Raw genomic sequence first — 23,636 nt, 5'->3', positions numbered from 1 at the left:
AAATAAGACTGCAAGAGCAGGAATTGAACACAGTGGAACACACTGTGCGTAGCCAAAACATGGAGTATCGCGAATCAGGACGCCAGCGAGATGCAGCAGCCCACGTTACAAGGCGACAGGATTTAGAAATAAGACTGCAAGAGCAGGAATTGAACACAGTGGAACACACTGTGCGACGCCAAAACGTGGAGTACCGCGAGTCAGAACGCCAGCGAGATGCAGCAGCCCACGTTACAAGGCGACAGGACTTAGAATTTAGAGTGCAAGAGCAGGAAATTAACACAGTGGAACACACTGTGCGTCGACAAAATGAAGAATATCGTGCATCTGAGCGTATACGTGATGCTTCTGCTCATGTAGCGCGAAGACTGAATGTTAATGTTCGAGAGCTAGAGCAGGACGCTAATACAGTTCAACATAACATTCGTCGGCAAAATGAAGCATATCGCACTAGACAGCGTGAAAGAGACGTCATTTATCCAACTGTAGTTTTAAGTTAGCTTCTCTAAGCTTCTTAAATACTTTTTGTAGCGACAAAATGTGTTCCTCCAATGAAGTGGAAAAAATAATAATGTCGTCTAAGTAGACCAGACAATTCTTAAAAATTAAATCTTCTAAGAGATTGTTCATACAACGGTGGAACGTTGCAGGTGCATTCTTAAGACCAAATGGCATGCGAGTGTACTCGTAATGGCCATGTTTAGTCAAAAATGCGGTCTTGGGTATTGAACCAGGATCCATTTGGATTTGGTGGAAGCCTTTGGCTATTGTGAAATATTAACATTTTCCAAGTTTGTCTAATATTTCATCCATGATCGGGATAGGGTATTTATCATTAATAGTTAATTCATTGAGATTGCGGTAATCTATGACTAACCGGAACTTTTGCTTTCCAGATGCATCGTTTTTCTTTGGAACGATTATTACTGGTGAGCAGTAAGGGGATTTAGATTTACGTATGATATTTTGTTTTATCACATCGCTTATTTGTTTATTTACTTCCTCATCGTATATTTGAGGATATTTGTATGGACGCTTGTAAATTGGGTCCTCATGGTTTGTTAGAATTTTGTGTTTAATTGTACTAGTGAAAATCAACTTGTCACCTTCATGGTACTGGATATCACGAAATTCATGTAAAACTTTTTTAATTTTTTCATTTTCTTCTGAGTTTTGGTGCTCTAGCCTAAACTCAATGTGTTCTATTAATTCATTATTAATACCGAAGTTAAATGGTCCTCTGTTGAGGGTGGATCAAGGCACTCTTGTGCGGTCATGTCCTCTTCGACCTCTTCGTCATTATATGTAAAACAAAAGTTAAATTCTCCTAAGGTTACGGATCCTTGTGCATAGTCTATTTTGCTTGACATGCTTCAAGGTATTCTCTCCCAATCAGAACATCATAATGCTCTGAGAAGTCGTGAATATAGAATTTCTGTTTACTCGGAGAAATTTTGTTTTAATTCAATAACACCATTTATGGTGTGAACCTTTAATGTTTCGTTGTAAACTGGAAAATTTAAGCGGTTCGTTTTCAATAGATTTATGGTTGAACCTGTATCAATGACACATTAGAACTTCGTTATTCATAATCAATTTTATGAATGGATTTCTTCTGTTTGAAAATTTTCGGATGTATCCATTTTCATCTGCCAACTGTGGCTATCTCTTTGACGTTTAGTCGGAGGGTTTGGCGCATTCAAGCGTGAATGGACTGATTTTGATAGTTTAAAGGATTTTGGGATCTATCTTGACTTAATTTTTGTTGGAACACGTGGTGAGCTTTCTGATTGTCTTCGGACTTATTGTGCTGTTTATTTTGTACGTGATAACTCTGATTCGTGTTGGAATAACCACTTGAACTGGTGGTTGGGTTAGCATTTTGCTGATAATTTCCCATGTTCCTACAATTGTTATTTTGATTTCCCTGAACATTATTATTTTTAGGTTTTGCAGTAACGCTATTTTCATATAATCCCTCTCCTTGAGCTTCTTGCTTTAGTTTTTGTGTCGACGTAATGTCGTATCTGGCTAACATCATGAAAAGCCTATCTGGTAATTTTTTTGTAATAACATGTTTGATTGTGTTATTCATAGCATTTGTATAAAGTGTCGTCTTGCTAGGTATATTTTCTAACACTAACTTATTTAATATAACAAAAGATTTATTTTCGAGATCCTCGATGAACTTATGAACGTTTCCTTGGTAATTCGTGTTGTATAAGCGTCGAATGAGTTCTTCAAATGGTGTTTGCACTTTATACTCTTCAATCAATGCGTTTCTCAGCTCCTGCCAAGTGTTGGCTGCTGTTCGTTGTGAAATTCTCTGAGCATCTCCAGTGACTTGCAATTCGATGGCTCCGTATAAGATGCTGTGTTGTCTAATATCTCGGGTTGGATAAAGGTGTAGGATGTTATCGATCCTTTTAATGAAACCGTTTAGATTTTCCGTTGATCCGTCAAAGCTTGGCGCCTGTCTTAGTTGTGAAAGGGCCTGGTTGAGGTGTTGTTCTGATAATTTTTATACCCTTGCAGAGGGTATTATAATTTTGTCGTGAAATGTGTAACGCATAGAAGGAGACATCTCCGACCCCATAAAGTATATATATTTTTAATCAGCATCAACAGCCGAGTCGATATAGCCATGTCCGTCTGTCCGTCTGTCTGTTTCTATGCGAACTAGTCCCTCAGTTTTAAAGCTATCTAAGTGAAACTTTGCAGAAGTCCCTATTTCTGTTGCACGCAGCACATATGTCAAAACCAGCTGGATCGGACCACTATATCATATAGCTGCCATAGGAACGATCGGTCGAAAATTAAGTTGTTGTATGAAAAAAATGTTTTTTTTTTTCAAGATATCTCGAACAAACTCGGCATTTATTAATGTTACTATACTAATATATATGCAAAATTCTATTAAGATCGGACCACTATATCATATAGCTGCCATAGGAATGATCGGTCGAAAATTAAGTTTTTGTATGAAAAAAGATTTTGTTTGTCAAGATATCTTGACCAAACTCGGCATTTAATAGTTTTACTAAGCTCCTCATATATATGCAAAATCCTATTAAGATCGGACCACTATATCATATAGCTACCATAGGAACGATCGGTCGAAAATTAAGTTGTTGTATGAAAAAAATGTTTTTTTTCAAGATATCTCGAACAAACTCGGAATTTATTAATGTTACTATACTAATATATATGCAAAATTCTATTAAGATCGGACCACTATATCATATAGCTGCCATAGGAATGATCGGTCGAAAATGAAGTTGTTGTATGAAAAAAGATTTTGTTTGTCAAGATATCTTGACCAAACTCGGCATTTAATAGTTTTACTAAGCTACTCATATATATGCAAAATTCCATTAAGATCGGAACACTATATCATATAGCTGCCATAGGAACAATCGGTCGAAAATGAAGTTGTTGAATGAAAAAATTGTTTGGCTTTTACGATATTTTGAACATTATGAGTCACCAGTGGAATGATTATTAACGTCGGAGTAATATAAGCTCTTTTTGTTATTTCTACAAGTGCTTGATTTAGAATATGTTCAGAAAGGAGGCTAAAAAGCATACGTTTTTCAGCAAAAAAGTTGCGCTTAAGTCAAATATTCGCAAACGTTTGTGAAAATTAGGGGTTTGTAGTTATATTGCAGAAGAATAATTTAATTGTAATACAAAAGATGGGTATTTATTATGTTACCTTAAGCATTTCAAATATACGCGCGCACTATTCAGTGTTACAATGAGCTTCTTCAATAGGTAGTACCTTGCGCGGTGGCGAAATGAAATATTGAGAGTGCATGCTTTGCAACATATTTTAAGTAATCGATTTTCGATTCTCGCTGTAAAAAGTTTCACTGAGAAGCCCTTAAAATAATTGTCCCATGGAATTAAATTTTAAAATGGTAATCAAGGAATGAGTCGGTTTTGACCCCATAAAGTATATATATTCTTGATTAGGACGGCAAGCTGAATCGACTAAGTAATATCCGCCTACCTGTTTTTCTGTCCGGCGGTATGTCATATGTATTATATAAGTTATGTTCATATACATATATAAATTATATATGTTCAAAAATTGGTCAAATTACCTACACATGGAAGTCCTATCGTAAATCTATTTTTAATCTATATAAACAAATTAAAATATGATGTTTTATTTTTGAATATTATTTAATTTAATATTATTTACATATATGACCGAAGCGCAAATACATTAAGTTGTATATTCGTAATATATATAAATATATATCTACACTTACGCATAAGTATGTATGCTTTTAGTTATACAACCGTAATATAAAACTATTATATTATTAATTCGATAAATGATCTTTTGCATTCAAATGTCGCTGGAAGTGCGCGCAATGAAAATGTTCAGTGAACTTTCAAAGGGAGCTTTTGAAAAAGCGAATTCGCCTATTATCAGGCGAGACAAACGAAATTGCCATTCACTCTTCAACCAACCATCGATTTGTGCGGTCGTCGATTCTCGATTGCGATTACGATTCTAAGAATTTGCGTTTTTCTTAAATTTAAAACAAATCAAACTTAATATTCGTTATAATAAGATCCAGTGCAACTGAAATTAAATATTTCTTCGGTTATTTCAGTTCTTTGAAGAATATTTAATATAACAATATATAATCGGGTTTGCCGCGAAAAATCGGCAATTATTCCCCGCCAGTGCTAGTGAACATTTGTGTGTGTATGTGTGCGTTGATTCGTCGTTAGACCTCACCTCCCCCTTAGACTAACAACCTGTGTGTGTGCGTGTGTAAACCTTTTGTGCAAGAGTGTGAGGCGCACTTGCTAGCGGTGGACCAATAATACGTGAGTGTTGGTGTTCGTGTAAGCGTTGTGACTCTGGCATTGCTTTGCAATATATTTTCTGGATGTTTGCACTACACCTGTTGTACTGGATTTTATCTAACTGGAAAAATCGCAAGTTTATTCGAAAAGCTTAGATAGTCTTTTTAAAAACTTATTGATTTATAATATTTTCCTTTTTCAATACATATTTATATATATTTAAATATAATAATATATATATAGAATATATATATATTCAAACTAACAATTAAATTATCAAATAAGTTAATATTATAATTATTTTCTTTTTCAGTATCTATCTTAAGTTTCGATTCATATTTAATTATTCTTTGTTATCTTAACATAACTTTAATTTTCGAAATATTTGGGAATAATTTCTTCAGTTTTTTAAAATGCCGCGCGCGTCTAAAAAATCCGCTAATCAAAGGCGTCAAGATGCCATTAATCGTAGTCGTGTCTACTACATAGAGAATACTGAAAGCGTTTGCCTTCGAAATTCTCAAGGTTTAGCTGACACTCGTCAGTGCAACGGTGATATTCGTGATTCGCCCTGGCCCGATCTAAAAGAAGAAGAAGTGCTCGATTTCGACAGGATGAAAGGGATCTTGATGCAGCAGCTCGCGCAACGCAAAGACAGGATGAGGATGTGCGAGCTCTGGAGCAGACACAAAATACAGCAGACCATGCTGTTCGGCGACAAAATCTGGAGTACCGTACCCTAGAGCGTGAGCGCGATGCAGAAGCCCTCGCTACAAGGAGACAGGATTTAGAAATTAGACTGCAAGAGCTGGAATTGAACACAGTGGAACACACTGTGCGTCGCCAAAACGTGGAGTACCGCGAATCAGAACGCCAGCGAGATGCAGCAGCCCACGTTACAAGGCGACAGGATTTAGAAATAAGGCTGCAAGAGAATTTAGAGTGCAAGAGCAGGAAATTAACAAAGTGCAACACACTGTGCGTCGCCAAAACGTGGAGTACCGCGAATCAGAACGCCAGCGAGATGCAGCAGCCCACGTTACAAGGCGACAGGATTTAGAAATAAGACTGCAAGAGCAGGAATTGAACACAGTGGAACACACTGTGCGTAGCCAAAACGTGGAGTATCGAGAATCAGGACGCCAGCGAGATGCAGCAGCCCACGTTACAAGGCGACAGGATTTAGAAATAAGACTGCAAGAGCAGGAATTGAACACAGTGGAACACACTGTGCGACGCCAAAACGTGGAGTACCGCGAGTCAGAACGCCAGCGAGATGCAGCAGCCCACGTTACAAGGCGACAGGACTTAGAATTTAGAGTGCAAGAGCAGGAAATTAACACAGTGGAACACACTGTGCGTCGACAAAATGAAGAATATCGTGCATCTGAGCGTATACGTGATGCTTCTGCACATGTAGCGCGAAGACTGAATGTTAATGTTCGAGAGCTAGAGCAGGACGCTAATACAGTTCAACATAACATTCGTCGGCAAAATGAAGCATATCGCACTAGACAGCGTGAAAGAGACGTCATTTATCCAACTGTAGTTTTAAGTTAGCTTCTCTAAGCTTCTTAAATACTTTTTGTAGCGACAAAATGTGTTCCTCCAATGAAGTGGAAAAAATAATAATGTCGTCTAAGTAGACCAGACAATTCTTAAAAATAGAATCTTCTAAGAGATTGTTCATACAACGTTGGAACGTTGCAGGTGCATTCTTAAGACCAAATGGCATGCGAGTGTACTCGTAATGGCCATGTTTAGTCGAAAATGCGGTCTTGGGTATTGAACCAGGATCCATTTGGATTTGGTGGAAGCCTTTGGCTAGATCAATGGTTGTGAAATATTAACATTTTCCAAGTTTGTCTAATATTTCATCCATGATCGGGATAGGGTATTTATCATTAATAGTTAATTCATTGAGATTGCGGTAATCTATGACTAACCGGAACTTTTGCTTTCTAGATGCATCGTTTTTCTTTGGAACGATTATTACTGGTCAGCAGTAAGGGGATTTAGATTTACGTATGATATTTTGTTTTATCATATCGCTTATTTGTTTATTTACTTCCTCATCGTATATTTGAGGATATTTGTATGGACGCTTGTAAATTGGGTCCTCATGGTTTGTTAGAATTTTGTGTTTAATTGTACTAGTGAAAATCAACTTGTCACCTTCATGGTACTGGATATTACGAAATTCATGTAAAACTTTTTTAATTTTTTCATTTTCTTCTGAGTTTTGGTGCTCTAGCCTAAACTCAATGTGTTCTATTAATTTATTATTAATACCGAAGTTAAATGGTCCTCTGTTGAGGGTGGATCAAGGCACTCTTGTGCGGTCATGTCCTCTTCGACCTCTTCGTCATTATATGTAAAACAAAAGTTAAATTCTCCTAAGGTTACGGATCCTTGTGCATAGTCTATTTTTGCTTGACATGCTTCAAGGTATTCTCTCCCAATCAGAACATCATAATGCTCTGAGAAGTCGTGAATATAGAATTTTTGTTTACTCGGAGAAATTTTGTTTTAATTCAATAACACCATTTATGGTGTGAACCTTTAATGTTTCGTTGTAAACTGGAAAATTTAAGCGGTTTGTTTTCATTAGATTTATGGTTGAACCTGTATCAATGACACATTTAAGAACTTCGTCATTCATAATCAATTTTATGAATGGATTTCTTCTGTTTGTTCCGAGGCTTGCTGATGAAAATTTTCGGATGTATCCATTTTCATCTGCCCACTGTTACTATCTTTTTGACGTTTAGTCGGAGGGTTTGGCGCATTCAAGCGTGAATGGGACTGATTTTGATAGTTTAAAGGATTTTGGGATCTATCTTGACTTAATTTTTGTTGGAACACGTGGTGAGCTTTCTGATTGTCTTCGGACTTATTGTGCTGTTTATTTTGTACGTGATAACTGATTCGTGTTGGAATAACCACTTGAACTGGTGGTTGGGTTAGCATTTTGCTGATAATTTCCCATGTTCCTACAATTGTTATTTTGATTTCCCTGAACATTATTATTTTTAGGTTTTTCATTAACGCTATTTTCAGATAATCCCTCTCTTTGAGCTTCTTGCTTTAGTTTTTGTGTCGACGTAATGTCGTATCTGGCTAACATCATGAAAAGCCTATCTGGTAATTTTTTTGTAATAACATGTTTGATTGTGTTATTCATAGCATTTGTATAAAGTGTCGTCTTGCTAGGTATATTTTCTAACACTAACTTATTTAATATAACAAAAGATTTATTTTCGAGATCCTCGATGAACTTATGAACGTTTCCTTGGTAATTCGTGTTGTATAAGCGTCGAATGAGTTCTTCAAATGGTGTTTGCACTTTATACTCTTCAATCAATGCGTTTCTCAGCTCCTGCCAAGTGTTGGCTGCTGTTCTTTGTGAAATTCTCTGAGCATCTCCAGTGACTTGCAATTCGATGGCTCCGTATAAGATGCTGTGTTGTCTAACATCTCGGGTTGGATAAAGGTGTAGGATGTTATCGATCCTTTTAATGAAACCGTTTAGATTTTCCGTTGATCCGTCAAAGCTTGGCGCCTGTCTTAGTTGTGAAAGGGCCTGGTTGAGGTGTTGTTCTGATAATTTTTATACCCTTGCAGAGGGTATTATAATTTTGTCGTGAAATGTGTAACGCATAGAAGGAGACATCTCCGACCCCATAAAGTATATATATTTTTAATCAGCATCAACAGCCGAGTCGATATAGCCATGTCCGTCTGTCTGTTTCTATGCGAACTAGTCCCTCAGTTTTAAAGCTATTTTAATGAAACTTTGCAGAAGTCCCTATTTCTGTTGCACGCAGCACATATGTCAAAACCAGCTGGATCGGACCACTATATCATATAGCTGCCATAGGAACGATCGGTCGAAAATTAAGTTGTTGTATGAAAAAAATGTTTTTTTTCAAGATATCTCGAACAAACTCGGCATTTATTAATGCTACTATACTACTCATATATATGCAAAATTCTATTAAGATCGGACCACTATATCATATAGCTGCCATAGGAATGATCGGCCGAAAATTAAGTTTTTGTATGAAAAAAGATTTTGTTTGTCAAGATATCTTGACCAAACTCGGCATTTAATAGTTTTACTAAGCTACTCATATATATGCAAAATCCTATTAAGATCGGACCACTATATCATATAGCTACCATAGGAACGATCGGTCGAAAATTAAGTTGTTGTATGAAAAAAATGTTTTTTTTCAAGATAGCTCGAACAAACTCGGAATTTATTAATGTTACTATACTACTCATATATATGCAAAATTCCATTAAGATCGGAACACTATATCATATAGCTGCCATAGGAACAATCGGTCGAAAATGAAGTTGTTGAATGAAAAAATTGTTTGGCTTTTACGATATTTTGAACAAACAAATTTGTTTCCTGTGCTTCTTAGATATGAGCATTATGAGTCACCAGTGGAATGATTATTAACGTCGGAGTAATATAAGCTCTTTTTGTTATTTCTACAAGTGGTTGATTTAGAATATGTTCAGAAAGGAGGCTAAAAAGCATACGTTTTTCAGCAAAAAAGTTGCGCTTAAGTCAAATATTCGCAAACGTTTGTAAAAATTAGGGGTTTGTAGTTATATTGCAGAAGAATAATTTAATTGTAATACAAAAGATGAGTATTTATTATGTTACCTTAAGCATTTCAAATATAAATAGTTACGCGCGCACTATTCAGTGTTACAATGAGCTTTTTCAATAGGTAGTACCTTGCGCGGTGGCGAAATGAAAAATTGAGAGTGCATGCTTTGCAACATATTTTAAGTAATCGATTTTCGATTCTCGCTGTAAAAAGTTTCACTGAGAAGCCCTTAAAATAATTGTCCCATGGAATTAAATTTTAAAATGGTAATCAAGGAATGAGTCGGTTTTGACCCCATAAAGTATATATATTCTTGATTAGGACGGCAAGCTGAATCGACTAAGTAATATCCGCCTACCTGTTTTTCTGTCCGGCGGTATGTCATATGTATTATATAAGTTATGTTCATATACATATATAAATTATATATGTTCAAAAATTGGTCAAATTACCTATACATGGAAGTCCTATCGTAAATCTATTTTTAATCTATATAAACAAATTAAAATATGTTGTTTTATTTTTTAATATTATTTAATTTAATATTATTTACATATATGACCGAAGCGCAATTACATTAAGTTGTATATTCGTAATATATATAAATATATATCTACACTTACGCATAAGTATGTATGCTTTTAGTTATACAACCGTAATATAAAACTATTATATTATTGATTCGATAAATGATCTTTTGCATTCAAATGTCGCTGGAAGTGCGCGCAATGAAAATGTTCAGTGAACTTTCAAAGGGAGCTTTTGAAAAAGCGAATTCGCCTATTATCAGGCGAGACAAACGAAATTGCCATTCACTCTTCAACCAACCATCGATTTGTGCGGTCGTCGATTCTCGATTGCGATTACGATTCTAAGAATTTGCGTTTTTCTTAAGATAGTCAAGATATCTTGACCAAACTCGGCATTTAATAGTTTTACTAAGCTACTCATATATATGCAAAATCCTATTAAGATCGGACCACTATATCATATAGCTACCATAGGAACGATCGGTCGAAAATTAAGTTGTTGTATGAAAAAAATGTTTTTTTTCAAGATATCTCGAACAAACTCGGAATTTATTAATGTTACTATACTACTCATATATATGCAAAATTCCATTAAGATCGGAACACTATATCATATAGCTGCCATAGGAACAATCGGTCGAAAATGAAGTTGTTGAATGAAAAAATTGTTTGGCTTTTACGATATTTTGAACAAACAAATTTGTTTCCTGTGCTTCTTAGATATGAGCATTATGAGTCACCAGTGGAATGATTATTAACGTCGGAGTAATATAAGCTCTTTTTGTTATTTCTACAAGTGGTTGATTTAGAATATGTTTAGAAAGGAGGCTAAAAAGCATACGTTTTTCAGCAAAAAAGTTGCGCTTAAGTCAAATATTCGCAAACGTTTGTAAAAATTAGGGGTTTGTAGTTATATTGCAGAAGAATAATTTAATTGTAATACAAAAGATGAGTATTTATTATGTTACCTTAAGCATTTCAAATATAAATAGTTACGCGCGCACTATTCAGTGTTACAATGAGCTTTTTCAATAGGTAGTACCTTGCGCAGTGGCGAAATGTAAAATTGAGAGTGCATGCTTTGCAACATATTTTAAGTAATCGATTTTCGATTCTCGCTGTAAAAAGTTTCACTGAGAAGCCCTTAAAATAATTGTCCCATGGAATTAAATTTTAAAATGGTAATCAAGGAATGAGTCGGTTTTGACCCCATAAAGTATATATATTCTTGATTAGGACGGCAAGCTGAATCGACTAAGTAATATCCGCCTACCTGTTTTTCTGTCCGGCGGTATGTCATATGTATTATATAAGTTATGTTCATATACATATATAAATTATATATGTTCAAAAATTGGTCAAATTACCTATACATGGAAGTCCTATCGTAAATCTATTTTTAATCTATATAAACAAATTAAAATATGTTGTTTTATTTTTTAATATTATTTAATTTAATATTATTTACATATATGACCGAAGCGCAAATACATTAAGTTGTATATTCGTAATATATATAAATATATATCTACACTTACGCATAAGTATGTATGCTTTTAGTTATACAACCGTAATATAAAACTATTATATTATTGATTCGATAAATGATCTTTTGCATTCAAATGTCGCTGGAAGTGCGCGCAATGAAAATGTTCAGTGAACTTTCAAAGGGAGCTTTTGAAAAAGCGAATTCGCCTATTATCAGGCGAGACAAACGAAATTGCCATTCACTCTTCAACCAACCATCGATTTGTGCGGTCGTCGATTCTCGATTGCGATTACGATTCTAAGAATTTGCGTTTTTCTTAAATTTAAAACAAATCAAACTTAATATTCGTTATAATAAGATCCAGTGCAACTGAAATTAAATAATTCTTCGGTTATTTCAGTTCTTTGAAGAATATTTAATATAACAATCTATAATCGGGTTTGCCGCGAAAAATCGGCAATTATTCCCCGCCAGTGCTAGTGAACATTTGTGTGTGTATGTGTGCGTTGATTCGTCGTTAGACCTCACCTCCCCCTTTGACTAACAACCTGTGTGTGTGCGTGTGTAAACATTTTGTGCAAGAGTGAGAGGCGCACTTGCTAGCGGTGGACCAATAATACGTGAGTGTTGGTGTTCGTGTAAGCGTTGTGACTCTGGCATTGCTTTGCAATATATTTTCTAGATGTTTGCACTACACCTGTTGTACTGGATTTTATCTAACTGGAAAAATCGCAAGTTTATTCGAAAAGCTTAGAAAGTCTTTTTAAAGACTTATTGATTTATAATATTTTCCTTTTTCAATACATACTTATATATATTTAAATATAATAATATATATATAGAATATATATATATATTCAAACTAACAATCAAATTATCAAATAGGTTAATATTATAATTATTTTCTTTTTCAGTATCTATCTTAAGTTTCGATTCATATTTAATTATTCTTTGTTATCTTAACATAATTTTAATTTTCGAAATATTTGGGAATAATTTCTTCAGTTTTTTAAAAATGCCGCGCGCGTTAAAAAATCTGCTAATCAAAGGGGTCAAGATGCTATTAATCGTAGTCGTGTCTACTACATAGTGAATACTGAAAGCGTTTGCCTTCGAAATTCTCAAGGTTTAGCTGACACTCGTAAGTGCAACGGTGATATTCGTGAAGTAGAGCGTAATACTGACGCCCTGGCCCGATCTAAAAGAAGAAGAAGTGCTCGATTTCGACAGGATGAAAGGGATCTTGATGCAGCAGCTCGCGCAACGCAAAGACAGGATGAGGATGTGCGAGCTCTGGAGCAGACACAAAATACAGCAGACCATGCTGTTCGGCGACAAAATCTGGAGTTCCGTACCCTAGAGCGTGAGCGCGATGCAGAAGCATACACGAACACAGTGGAACACACTGTGCGTCGCCAAAACGTGGAGTACCGCGAATCAGAACGCCAGCGAGATGCAGCAGCCCACGTTACAAGGCGACAGGATTTAGAAATAAGGCTGCAAGAGAATTAAGAGTGCCAGAGCAGGAAATTAACAAAGTGGAACACACTGTGCGTCGCCAAAACGTGGAGTACCGCGAATCAGAACGCCAGCGAGATGCAGCAGCCCACGTTACAAGGCGACAGGATTTAGAAATAAGACTGCAAGAGCAGGAATTAAACACAGTGGAACACACTGTGCGTAGCCAAAACGTGGAGTACCGCGAATCAGGACGCCAGCGAGATGCAGCAGCCCACGTTACAAGGCGACAGGATTTAGAAATAAGACTGCAAGAGCAGGAATTGAACACAGTGGAACACACTGTGCGACGCCAAAACGTGGAGTACCGCGAGTCAGAACGCCAGCGAGATGCAGCAGCCCACATTACAAGGCGACAGGACTTAGAATTTAGAGTGCAAGAGCAGGAAATTAACACAGTGGAACACACTGTGCGTCGACAAAATGAAGAATATCGTGCATCTGAGCGTATACGTGATGCTTCTGCTCATGTAGCGCGAAGACTGAATGTTAATGTTCGAGAGCTAGAGCAGGACGCTAATACAGTTCAACATAACATTCGTCGGCAAAATGAAGCATATCGCACTAGACAGCGTGAAAGAGACGTCATTTATCCAACTGTAGTTTTAAGTTAGCTTCTCTAAGCTTCTTAAATACTTTTTGTAGCGACAAAATGTGTTCCTCCAATGAAGTGGAAAAAATAATAATGTCGTCTAAGTAGACCAGACAATTCTTAAAAATTAAATCTTCTAAGAGATTGTTCATACAACGTTGGAACGTTGCAGGTGCATTCTTAAGACCAAATGGCATGCGAGTGTACTCGTAATGGCCATGTTTAGTCGAAAATGCGGTCTTGGGTATTGAACCAGGATCCATTTGGATTTGGTGGAAGCCTTTGGCTAGATCAATGGTTGTGAAATATTAACATTTTCCAAGTTTGTCTAATATTTCATCCATGATCGGGATAGGGTATTTATCATTAATAGTTAATTCATTGAGATTGCGGTAATCTATGACTAACCGGAACTTTTGCTTTCCAGATGCATCGTTTTTCTTTGGAACGATTATTACTGGTGAGCAGTAAGGGGATTTAGATTTACGTATGATATTTTGTTTTATCATATCGCTTATTTGTTTATTTACTTTCTCATCGTATATTTGAGGATATTTGTATGGACGCTTGTAAATTGGGTCCTCATGGTTTGTTAGAATTTTGTGTTTAATTGTACTAGTGAAAATCAACTTGTCACCTTCATGGTACTGGATATCACGAAATTCATGTAAAACTTTTTTAATTTTTTAATTTTCTTCTGAGTTTTGGTGCTCTAGCCTAAACTCAATGTTTTCTATTAATTCATTATTAATACCGAAGTTAAATGGTCCTCTGTTGAGGGTGGATCAAGGCACTCTTGAGCGGTCATGTCCTCTTCGATCTCTTCGTCATTATATGTAAAACAAAATTTAAATTCTCCTAAGGTTACGGATCCTTGTGCATAGTCTATTTTTGCTTGACATGCTTCAAGGTATTCTCTCCCAATCAGAACATCATAATGCTCTGAGAAGTCGTGAATATAGAATTTTTGTTTACTCGGAGAAATTTTGTTTTAATTCAATAACACCATTTATGGTGTGACCCTTTAATGTTTCGTTGTAAACTGGAAAATTTAAGCGGTTTGTTTTCATTAGATTTATGGTTGAACCTGTATCAATGACACATTTAAGAACTTCGTCATTCATAATCAATTTTATGAATGGATTTCTTCTGTTTGTTCCGAGGCTTGCTGATGAAAATTTTCGGATGTATCCATTTTCATCTGCCAACTGTGGCTATCTCTTTGACGTTTAGTCGGAGGGTTTGGCGCATTCAAGCGTGAATGGGACTGATTTTGATAGTTTAAAGGATTTTGGGATCTATCTTGACTTAATTTCTGTTGGAACACGTGGTGAGCTTTCTGATTGTCTTCGGACTTATTGTTCTTCGGTTATTTCAGTTCTTTGAAGAATATTTAATATAACAATCTATAATCGGGTTTGCGGCGAAAAATCGGCAATTATTCCCCGCCAGTGCTAGTGAACATTTGTGTGTGTATGTGTGCGTTGATTCGTCGTTAGACCTCACCTCCCCCTTAGACTAACAACCTGTGTGTGTGCGTGTGTAAACATTTTGTGCAAGAGTGTGAGGCGCACTTGCTAGCGGTGGACCAATAATACGTGAGTGTTGGTGTTCGTGTAAGCGTTGTGACTCTGGCATTGCTTTGCAATATATTTTCTGGATGTTTGCACTACACCTGTTGTACTGGATTTTATCTAACTGGAAAAATCGCAAGTTTATTCGAAAAGCTTAGATAGTCTTTTTAAAAACTTATTGATTTAAATTATTTTCCTTTTTCAATACATATTTATATATATTTAAATATAATAATATATATATAGAATATATATATATATTCAAACTAACAATTAAATTAACAAATAAGTTAATATTATAATTATTTTCTTTTTCAGTATCTATCTTAAGTTTCGATTCATATTTAATTATTCTTTGTTATCTTAACATAACTTTAATTTTCGAAATATTTGGGAATAATTTCTTCAGTTTTTTTAAAATGCCGCGCGCGTCTAAAAAATCCGCTAATCAAAGGCGTCAAGATGCCATTAATCTTAGTCGTGTCTACTACATAGAGAATACTGAAAGCGTTTGCCTTCGAAATTCTCAAGGTTTAGCTGACACTCGTGAGTAATACTGACGCCCTGGCCCGATCTAAAAGAAGAAGAAATGCTCGATTTCGACAGGATGAAAGGGATCTTGATGCAGCAGCTCGCGCAACGCAAAGACAGGATGAGGATGTGCGAGCTCTGGAGCAGACACAAAATACAGCAGACCATGCTGTTCGGCGACAAAATCTGGAGTACCGTACCCTAGAGCGTGAGCGCGATGCAGAAGCCCATGCTACAAGGAGATAGGATTTAGAAATTAGACTGCAAGAGCAGGAATTACACAGTAGAACACACTGTGCTTCGCCAAAACGTGGAGTACCGCGAATCAGAACGCCAGCGAGATGCAGCAGCCCACGTTACAAGGCGACAGGATGTAGAAATAAGACTGCAAGAGCAGGAATTGAACACAGTGGAACACACTGTGCGTCGCCAAAACGTGGAGTACCGCGAGTCAGAACGCCAGCGAGATGCAGCAGCCCACGTTACAAGGCGACAGGATTTAGAAATAAGACTGCAAGAGCAGGAATTGAACACAGTGGAACACACTGTGCGTAGCCAAAACGTGGAGTACCGCGAGTCAGAACGCCAGCGAGATGCAGCAGCCCACGTTACAAGGCGACAGGATTTAGAAATAAGACTGCAAGAGCAGGAATTGAACACAGTGGAACACACTGTGCGTAGCCAAAACGTGGAGTACCGCGAATCAGGACGCCAGCGAGATGCAGCAGCCCACGTTACAAGGCGACAGGATTTAGAAATAAGACTGCAAGAGCAGGAATTGAACACAGTGGAACACACTGTGCGACGCCAAAACGTGGAGTACCGCGAGTCAGAACGCCAGCGAGATGCAGCAGCCCACGTTACAAGGCGACAGGATTTAGAAATAAGACTGCAAGAGCAGGAATTGAACACAGTGGAACACACTGTGCGTAGCCAAAACGTGGAGTACCGCGAATCAGGACGCCAGCGAGATGCAGCAGCCCACGTTACAAGGCGACAGGATTCAGAAATAAGACTGCAAGAGCAGGAATTGAACACAGTGGAACACACTGTGCGACGCCAAAACGTGGAGTACCGCGAGTCAGAACGCCAGCGAGATGCAGCAGCCCACGTTACAAGGCGACAGGATTTAGAAATAAGGCTGCAAGAGAATTTAGAGTGCAAGAGCAGGAAATTAACAAAGTGGAACACACTGTGCGTCGCCAAAACGTGGAGTACCGCGAATCAAAACGCCAGCGAGATGCAGCAGCCCACGTAACAAGGCGACAGGATTTAGAAATAAGACTGCAAGAGCAGGAATTGAACACAGTGGAACACACTGTGCGTAGCCAAAACGTGGAGTACCGCGAATCAGGACGCCAGCGAGATGCAGCAGCCCACGTTACAAGGCGACAGGATTTAGAAATAAGACTGCAAGAGCAGGAATTGAACACAGTGGAACACACTGTGCGACGCCAAAACGTGGAGTACCGCGAGTCAGAACGCCAGCGAGATGCAGCAGCCCACGTTACAAGGCGACAGGATTTAGAAATAAGACTGCAAGAGCAGGAATTGAACACAGTGGAACACACTGTGCGTAGCCAAAACGTGGAGTACCGCGAGTCAGAACGCCAGCGAGATGCAGCAGCCCACGTTACAAGGCGACAGGATTTAGAAATAAGACTGCAAGTGCAGGAATTGAAAACAGTGGAACACACTGTGCGACGCCAAAACGTGGAGTACCGCGAGTCAGAACGCCAGCGAGATGCAGCAGCCCACGTTACAAGGCGACAGGATTTAGAAATAAGACTGCAAGAGCAGGAATTGAACACAGTGGAACACACTGTGCGTAGCCAAAACGTGGAGTACCGCGAGTCAGAACGCCAGCGAGATGCAGCAGCCCACGTTACAAGGCGACAGGATTTAGAAATAAGACTGCAAGAGCAGGAATTGAAAACAGTGGAACACACTGTGCGACGCCAAAACGTGGAGTACCGCGAGTCAGAACGCCAGCGAGATGCAGCAGCCCACGTTACAAGGCGACAGGATTTAGAAATAAGACTGCAAGAGCAGGAATTGAACACAGTGGAACACACTGTGCGAAGCCAAAACGTGGAGTACCGCGAATCAGAACGCCAGCGAGATGCAGGCGACAGAACTTAGAATTTAGAGTGCAAGAGCAGGAAATTAACACAGTGGAACACACTGTGCGTCGACAAAATGAACAATATCGTGCATCTGAGCGTATACGTGATGCTTCTGCTCATGTAGCGCGAAGACTGAATGTTAATGTTCGAGAGCTAGAGCAGGACGCTAATACAGTTCAACATAACATTCGTCGGCAAAATGAAGCATATCGCACTAGAGAGCGTGAAAGAGACGTCTTAAATCGGCGAAATGCTCGTCAAAATATTATTGCAAGACGCAGAGAACAAGTCGTCAATTCCTCTCAAAGACGAGTTACTAGAAACCAGGATCGTATAAGAGAGAACGAATTACGAAATATGGCTGAAGCTCGAGTTATAAACTTTAGAAATAGTTTTCAAAATCGTGCCATACAGTCAGCTCAGCAATCTCAGAGAAATAGAGATGCTAGAGAAGAAATGTCAACTGAACAGCGCGAGCAACAGCGTGACTTGCAAAGACAGCGTAGAGTTTTTTCTGCCAGAGATAAATACCTGGAAAATATTAAGAAAGGCCCTACAGAAATATGCATATCATGCGGAGGAACTTGGTTTCCTTTCCAAGTAAAGCTTTTGAATAAAATAAACCTATCGGCAAAGCTTCCAAACATGGATATTTCAAAAGCATTTTATCTGTCCAATAAGTTCCCAAGTCTATCTGAAGACTATTTGTTTTGCTCCACTTGTCGCCGACACATATCGTCCGGCAAGATTCCGAGTCTCTGTATGTCCGAGGGGTTCAACTTTCCTGAGATTCCAGACTGTCTTAAAGACTTAACGTGTCTTGAAGAGCGTTTAATTTCGCCAAGAATCCCATTTATGCGGATAATTTCTCTTGGCTATGAGCGGCAATGTGCAGTTAGAGGAGCTGTGGTCAACGTACCAATTTCTGTTTCGGAAACTGTGACAGCTCTTCCGCGCACCTTTGAAAACAGTCATGTAGTACAAATTCATTTGAAGCGTAAGCTGGAATATGCGCATAATTTCATGACTGAGACAATTAGGCCCGCTCGTGTGCTCGAAGCGTTGCGGTATTTAATAAACAGAGAATTATATCTTAAGTACAATATTTCAGTTGCTTCCAACTGGCTAGGTGTAAATGCTCACAATGAATAAGTCCCTTTTGTTGCTGATCCAGCTGATATAACAGCTGTGGATAGCCTTCTTCGCTGCCGAATGGAACCAGATTCAGAAGGACACGACACTTCTGATCTTAATCCAGGTGGACAGGAAACTTTGTTGGATAATGAGTCAATAGAAAACAATGCTATAATTGGTCGTATTGCAATGGCTCCAGGTGAGGGTCGACGACCAATTGATATGACGACAGATGAGGATGCTGAAGAATTATCGCTCCCAACCATTTCATGTGGCGAAATTTGTAAAAGCAAAAGTACTTATTATCGAAAGGCCAAATCACAGATTCGGTATTACGATCGTCGTTGCGCGAAAGTACCAAAAATTCTGTATATGTATAAATGTTATTAGCTCACACGCATAAAAAGTTCTATTTCTATCTGCCTTCGGAAAAAATCAAGAAACGCCAATATCACCGTTGGTAACTTGAGAGATGAAGGTTTTGTCAGCAATCTTGTGCAGCATGATGACGGATATCATGCTCTTAAGGGCCTGCGATCTGCTTCAGCACATTGGGAGGCTGAGAAGAAAAAAGTGCTGGCAATGATTCGTCAGTTTGGACTACCAACTTTTTTCATAACGCTTTCTGCTGCTAAAACCAAATGGAGTGAGCTGTAGGTCATTCTATCTCTCATTTTGGATAATAGAGTCCTTAGTGAGGAAGAAGCAGCGAATCTTTCAAGTTCCGAAAAAGCTCGACTAATTCGGTCTGATCCTGTGACTTGCTCAAGATATTTTGACTATAGGTTTGGGCAGCTGTTGATATTATTTAAAACAGATATTTTGGAGAATATCAACTCTCTCACTTTTGTTGGAGAATTGAATTCCAACATAGGGGATCGCCACATTCACATGGCATGTATTGGCTAAGCAGCGCTCCTAAACTTAATGAGAATAGTTCCCAAAGTAGCCGTCAGGTTATAGAATTTATTGACAGATTCATTACAACAAACGGAGATAATCCAGATTTGGAAGAGGTAATTAAGTACCAACAGCACAGACATAGCTTTTCATGCCAAAGAGAAATAAATAGGCATACAATTTGTCGTTTTAACATGCCATACCCTCCCATGCCTCAGACTGAGATACTATACCCCCTAGAAGAGGAAGATTCAAATCTGAGAAGGCATCAAGACATGTGGAAGAAAATCAAAGAGCTACTGGATAGTTCAGTTTCGGGCGCTGAAGCCTTAAGCTTAAATAATTTTGATAGTTTTATTATATTGGATATAAATTTGCACTGAGATCGAGTCTTAAAAAGCCGCAAATATTTTTGCGTAGAAAATACTGTGACAAAATGTTGAATGCATATAATAAAGATATATTGAAGCTATATAGAGCCAACATGGATATTCAATACATACTAGATGCGTTTGCTTGTTGAAGTTATATAATAAACTACATAAACAAATCGAATAGAGGGGTTTCTCAATTATTGCGAGAAGCCATGAGCGAGATAAGTAGTAATAACAATTCAGTTAAGCAAAAACTACAACATATCGGCAATAAGTTCATCAATGGAACAGAAATATCTGCGCTGGAGGCTTCATACAACATCCTTGGACTCCGTATGTCAGGATGTAGCCATGGCGAGATTTTTGTAAACACTTCGCATCCTGATCAAAGAGTTGGTATGGTGAAAGCCCAGAGAGATTTAGAAACAGTATCTTCAGATTCAAAAGATTATTTCTTACCAAACTTTCTAGATCATTATGTTCAAAGACCGGACGAATTAAATAATTTGTGCCTAGCTGACTTTGCTGCCAAATTTAAATATTCTAAGTCGCTAAATGCCCATTCAACAGGAGACTACGAGGAGGAAAATTATGATGAAGAGCGGGAGGACAATGCCAATGACGGGAGTCCCATGGTACTCAAAAATAGATCAGGAATTTTGAGAGAACGTAGGCACTCTCTTATTCTTCGGTGGAGAAGGTATAGCATAAATATATCCCGATCTGATTATTTTCGACAACTTGTAACTCAAATGAGAAAGCGAGCGACTACAATAATATCCGACTTATCCAAATTATTACTGAAGAATATACTTCAAAATCTAAAGATATGCTGAAGGCCAAATCAATATCTGAAAGGAACAAGCTAAATATTTTAAAAAAATATTAAGGCATTCAAGACTTCCGAAACCCAAGGCCTTCCCCATCTGCTTAAGCTCAAAACCACAGCTATTTATGTGATTACCGTCAATATAAATACCAATGTTGGTTTGGTCAATGGAGCAAGTGGACAGCTTAGGCATATTGACTATACAGCCTGCGGATCTGATGTGTTAGTTTCGACGCTTTGGCTTAAATTTACAGAAGCAACTGTGGGAGCGCAAGCAAGAGAAAAAAAAAAACAAATCCTTTGCAGTCTGATTGGACACCAATTGAAAGAGTTTTAAGAACATTTCAATATAGGAAAAATGACCAAGTAACAATTGAACGCTTGCAATTTCCAGTGGTTCCTGCTGAAGCCATAACCATCCACAAGAGTCAGGGAGCAACCTACAAAAAAGTTGCAGTGCATTTGCAAGATGGCGTGAGCCGTGCAGCATTATACGTAGCTTGTAGCACAGCGATTAATGCATCTGGGCTTTTCCTTATAGGAAAGTTTAATCCGCCTAGAGAAATACAAGCTACCGACCCCGTCTATATTGAGTTGGAAAAACTCTGGGGCGAGAAAAAATTGACCACCCACCATCAGATATATTTTGAGAGAGTAGAAGGAAATATTTTGACATATTTCCATAATATTGAGGGATTGCATAATGATAGTTTAGACATTTCAAATGATTTTATAATAAAAGCAGCAGATATTTTATGTTTCGTTGAGACTTGGAGTAGAGAAGGGCAAGTATATAATATAGACGGCTTTGACATACTCGGTCGAATCGATGGTAGCATGTGTACAGGTAGCACTAGACCACCAGGTGGCATAATTGTTTATGCAAAGTTGTACATTGCACAAAGTGCTGAAATATTGTCTGTGGTAAATATTAATCTGGAACATAATAAAGTTTGCCAGATCCTTATATTTCAACACTTAGATACCAAATATGTAGTTGTTTATAGAAACCCGTCCTTTTCCAAATTTCGTAAATTATTTTTAGAACACTTAGAGCAGGAGCTTGATAGGCACAGTAAAATAGTTATTTTGGGAGATTTCAATTCATGCCGGGCTAGAGTTCGAGACCAGTTAGAAATTAGATTGAACGAGCTTGGTATTTCATCTCTTTTGCGTGGGGTATCTACAACAAAACAGCTAACTGAAATAGATTGGGTATTTTCGACTAACGGACTGGACAATAAAAGAGCCCAGGTGTATGAAACGGCATATCGCTACCACGATGGTATTTTTGTTTTCAATAGCTAGGAAACTTTTGATAAATTTATCTTTTGTGTGATGGATCAAAAACATATATATATATATATATATATATATATATAAAAATATTCTTCGGCTGTTCGCTCTCGATCACATTTTTTTTTTTTTGACATGGACATGGAGGGAAGCCAGACCAAAAAGCTTAAATTCGCACTTAATAGAAAAGCTTCGGTCTGCAAGGGTATTAAATCTTCGGCGTGCCGAAGATAGTCCTTTTTTCTCGTTTAAATAGTTTTGAGTTTGTAGTTTTTGAACTTTTTTGTTATTTGAGTTTGCACTTTTATTTCTTTGCACTTTCTTTTAGATTATAGTTTGTGATGGAATATTGTTTAAATGTTTTTTTATACCCTTGCAGAGGGTATTATAATTTTGTCGTGAAATGTGTAACGCATAGAAAGAGACATCTCCGACCCCATAAAGTATATATATTCTTAATCAGCATCAACAGCCGAGTCGATATAGCCATGTCCGTCTGTCTGTTTCTATGCGAACTTGTCCCTCAGTTTTCAAGCTATCTTAATAAAACTTTGCAGAACTCCCTCTTTCTGTTGCACGCAGCACTTATGTGAAAACCAGCTGGATCGGACCACTATATCATATAGCTGCCATAGGAACGATCGGTCGAAAATTAAGTTTATGTATGAAAAAACATTTTGTTTATCAAGATATCTTGACCAACCTCGGCACTTATTAGTTTTACTTTACTCCTCATATATATGCAAAATCCTATTAAGATCGGACCATTATATCATATAGCTGCCATAGGAACGATCGGTCGAAAATTAAGTTTTTGTACGAAAAAACATTTTGTTATTCAAGATATCTTGACCAAACTCGGCATTTATTAGATTTACTTTACTCCTCATATGTGTGGAAAATCCTATTAAGATCGGACCACTATATCATGTAGCTGCCAGAGGAATGATCGGTCGAAAATTAAGTTGTATGAAAAAACATTTTGTTTATCAAGATATTTTGACCAAACTCGGCATTTACTATTTTCCCGGTACTTCTTAGATAGGGGCAAAGCACTATGAACATTATGAAAGGGTTGGGTCTGCAAGGGTATTAGATCTTTGGCGTGCCGAAGATAGCCCTTCTTTCTCGTTTTTTTCGTTATTAACTGTAGTAGCTTTATTACCCAAAGGGTCAATGTTATTAGACTACTAGTGACGCGAAGGTTCTTGTGCGGATACGTATTCGGGAAAATGTTTGTTAAAGGGTGGGTGCGACTCTGGATATGTCACTATATATTATATTTATA

The 23,636-nt window shown here is 37.7% G+C and overlaps 1 protein-coding gene across 1 annotated transcript; it reads left to right on the top strand.

The window, feature by feature from the left end:
* The first annotated feature begins 59 nt into the window (after window positions 1-59).
* LOC138911580 (trichohyalin-like) lies at window positions 60-17,831 on the top strand. The gene is made up of 8 exons (XM_070210965.1): window positions 60-296; window positions 5,441-5,865; window positions 5,940-6,220; window positions 12,601-12,941; window positions 13,001-13,402; window positions 15,765-15,897; window positions 15,977-16,943; window positions 17,018-17,831. The coding sequence occupies exons 1-8, from the start codon at window positions 60-62 to the stop codon at window positions 17,829-17,831; spliced, it is 3,600 nt and encodes a 1,199-aa protein (XP_070067066.1).
* The last annotated feature ends 5,805 nt before the right edge of the window (window positions 17,832-23,636 follow it).

The sequence above is a fragment of the Drosophila virilis genome, unplaced genomic scaffold, assembly GCF_030788295.1.
Source record: "Drosophila virilis strain 15010-1051.87 unplaced genomic scaffold, Dvir_AGI_RSII-ME tig00001625, whole genome shotgun sequence".
NCBI classification, from domain to species: Eukaryota; Metazoa; Arthropoda; class Insecta; order Diptera; family Drosophilidae; genus Drosophila; species Drosophila virilis.
Note: the sequence above shows the minus strand (reverse complement) of the source record. Positions and strands in the feature narration are given on the sequence as shown.

Bases quoted from the DNA above. Each gene is read 5' to 3' on its own strand.
- LOC138911580 (XM_070210965.1), top strand. From the start codon at position 60: ATGGAGTATCGCGAATCAGGACGCCAGCGAGATGCAGCAGCCCACGTT. The intron at 297-5,440 runs GTGCGTCGACAA...CGATTTCGACAG, and splicing joins TTAACACAGTGGAACACACT to GATGAAAGGGATCTTGATGC. The intron at 15,898-15,976 runs GTGAGCGCGATG...ATTACACAGTAG, and splicing joins GGAGTACCGTACCCTAGAGC to AACACACTGTGCTTCGCCAA.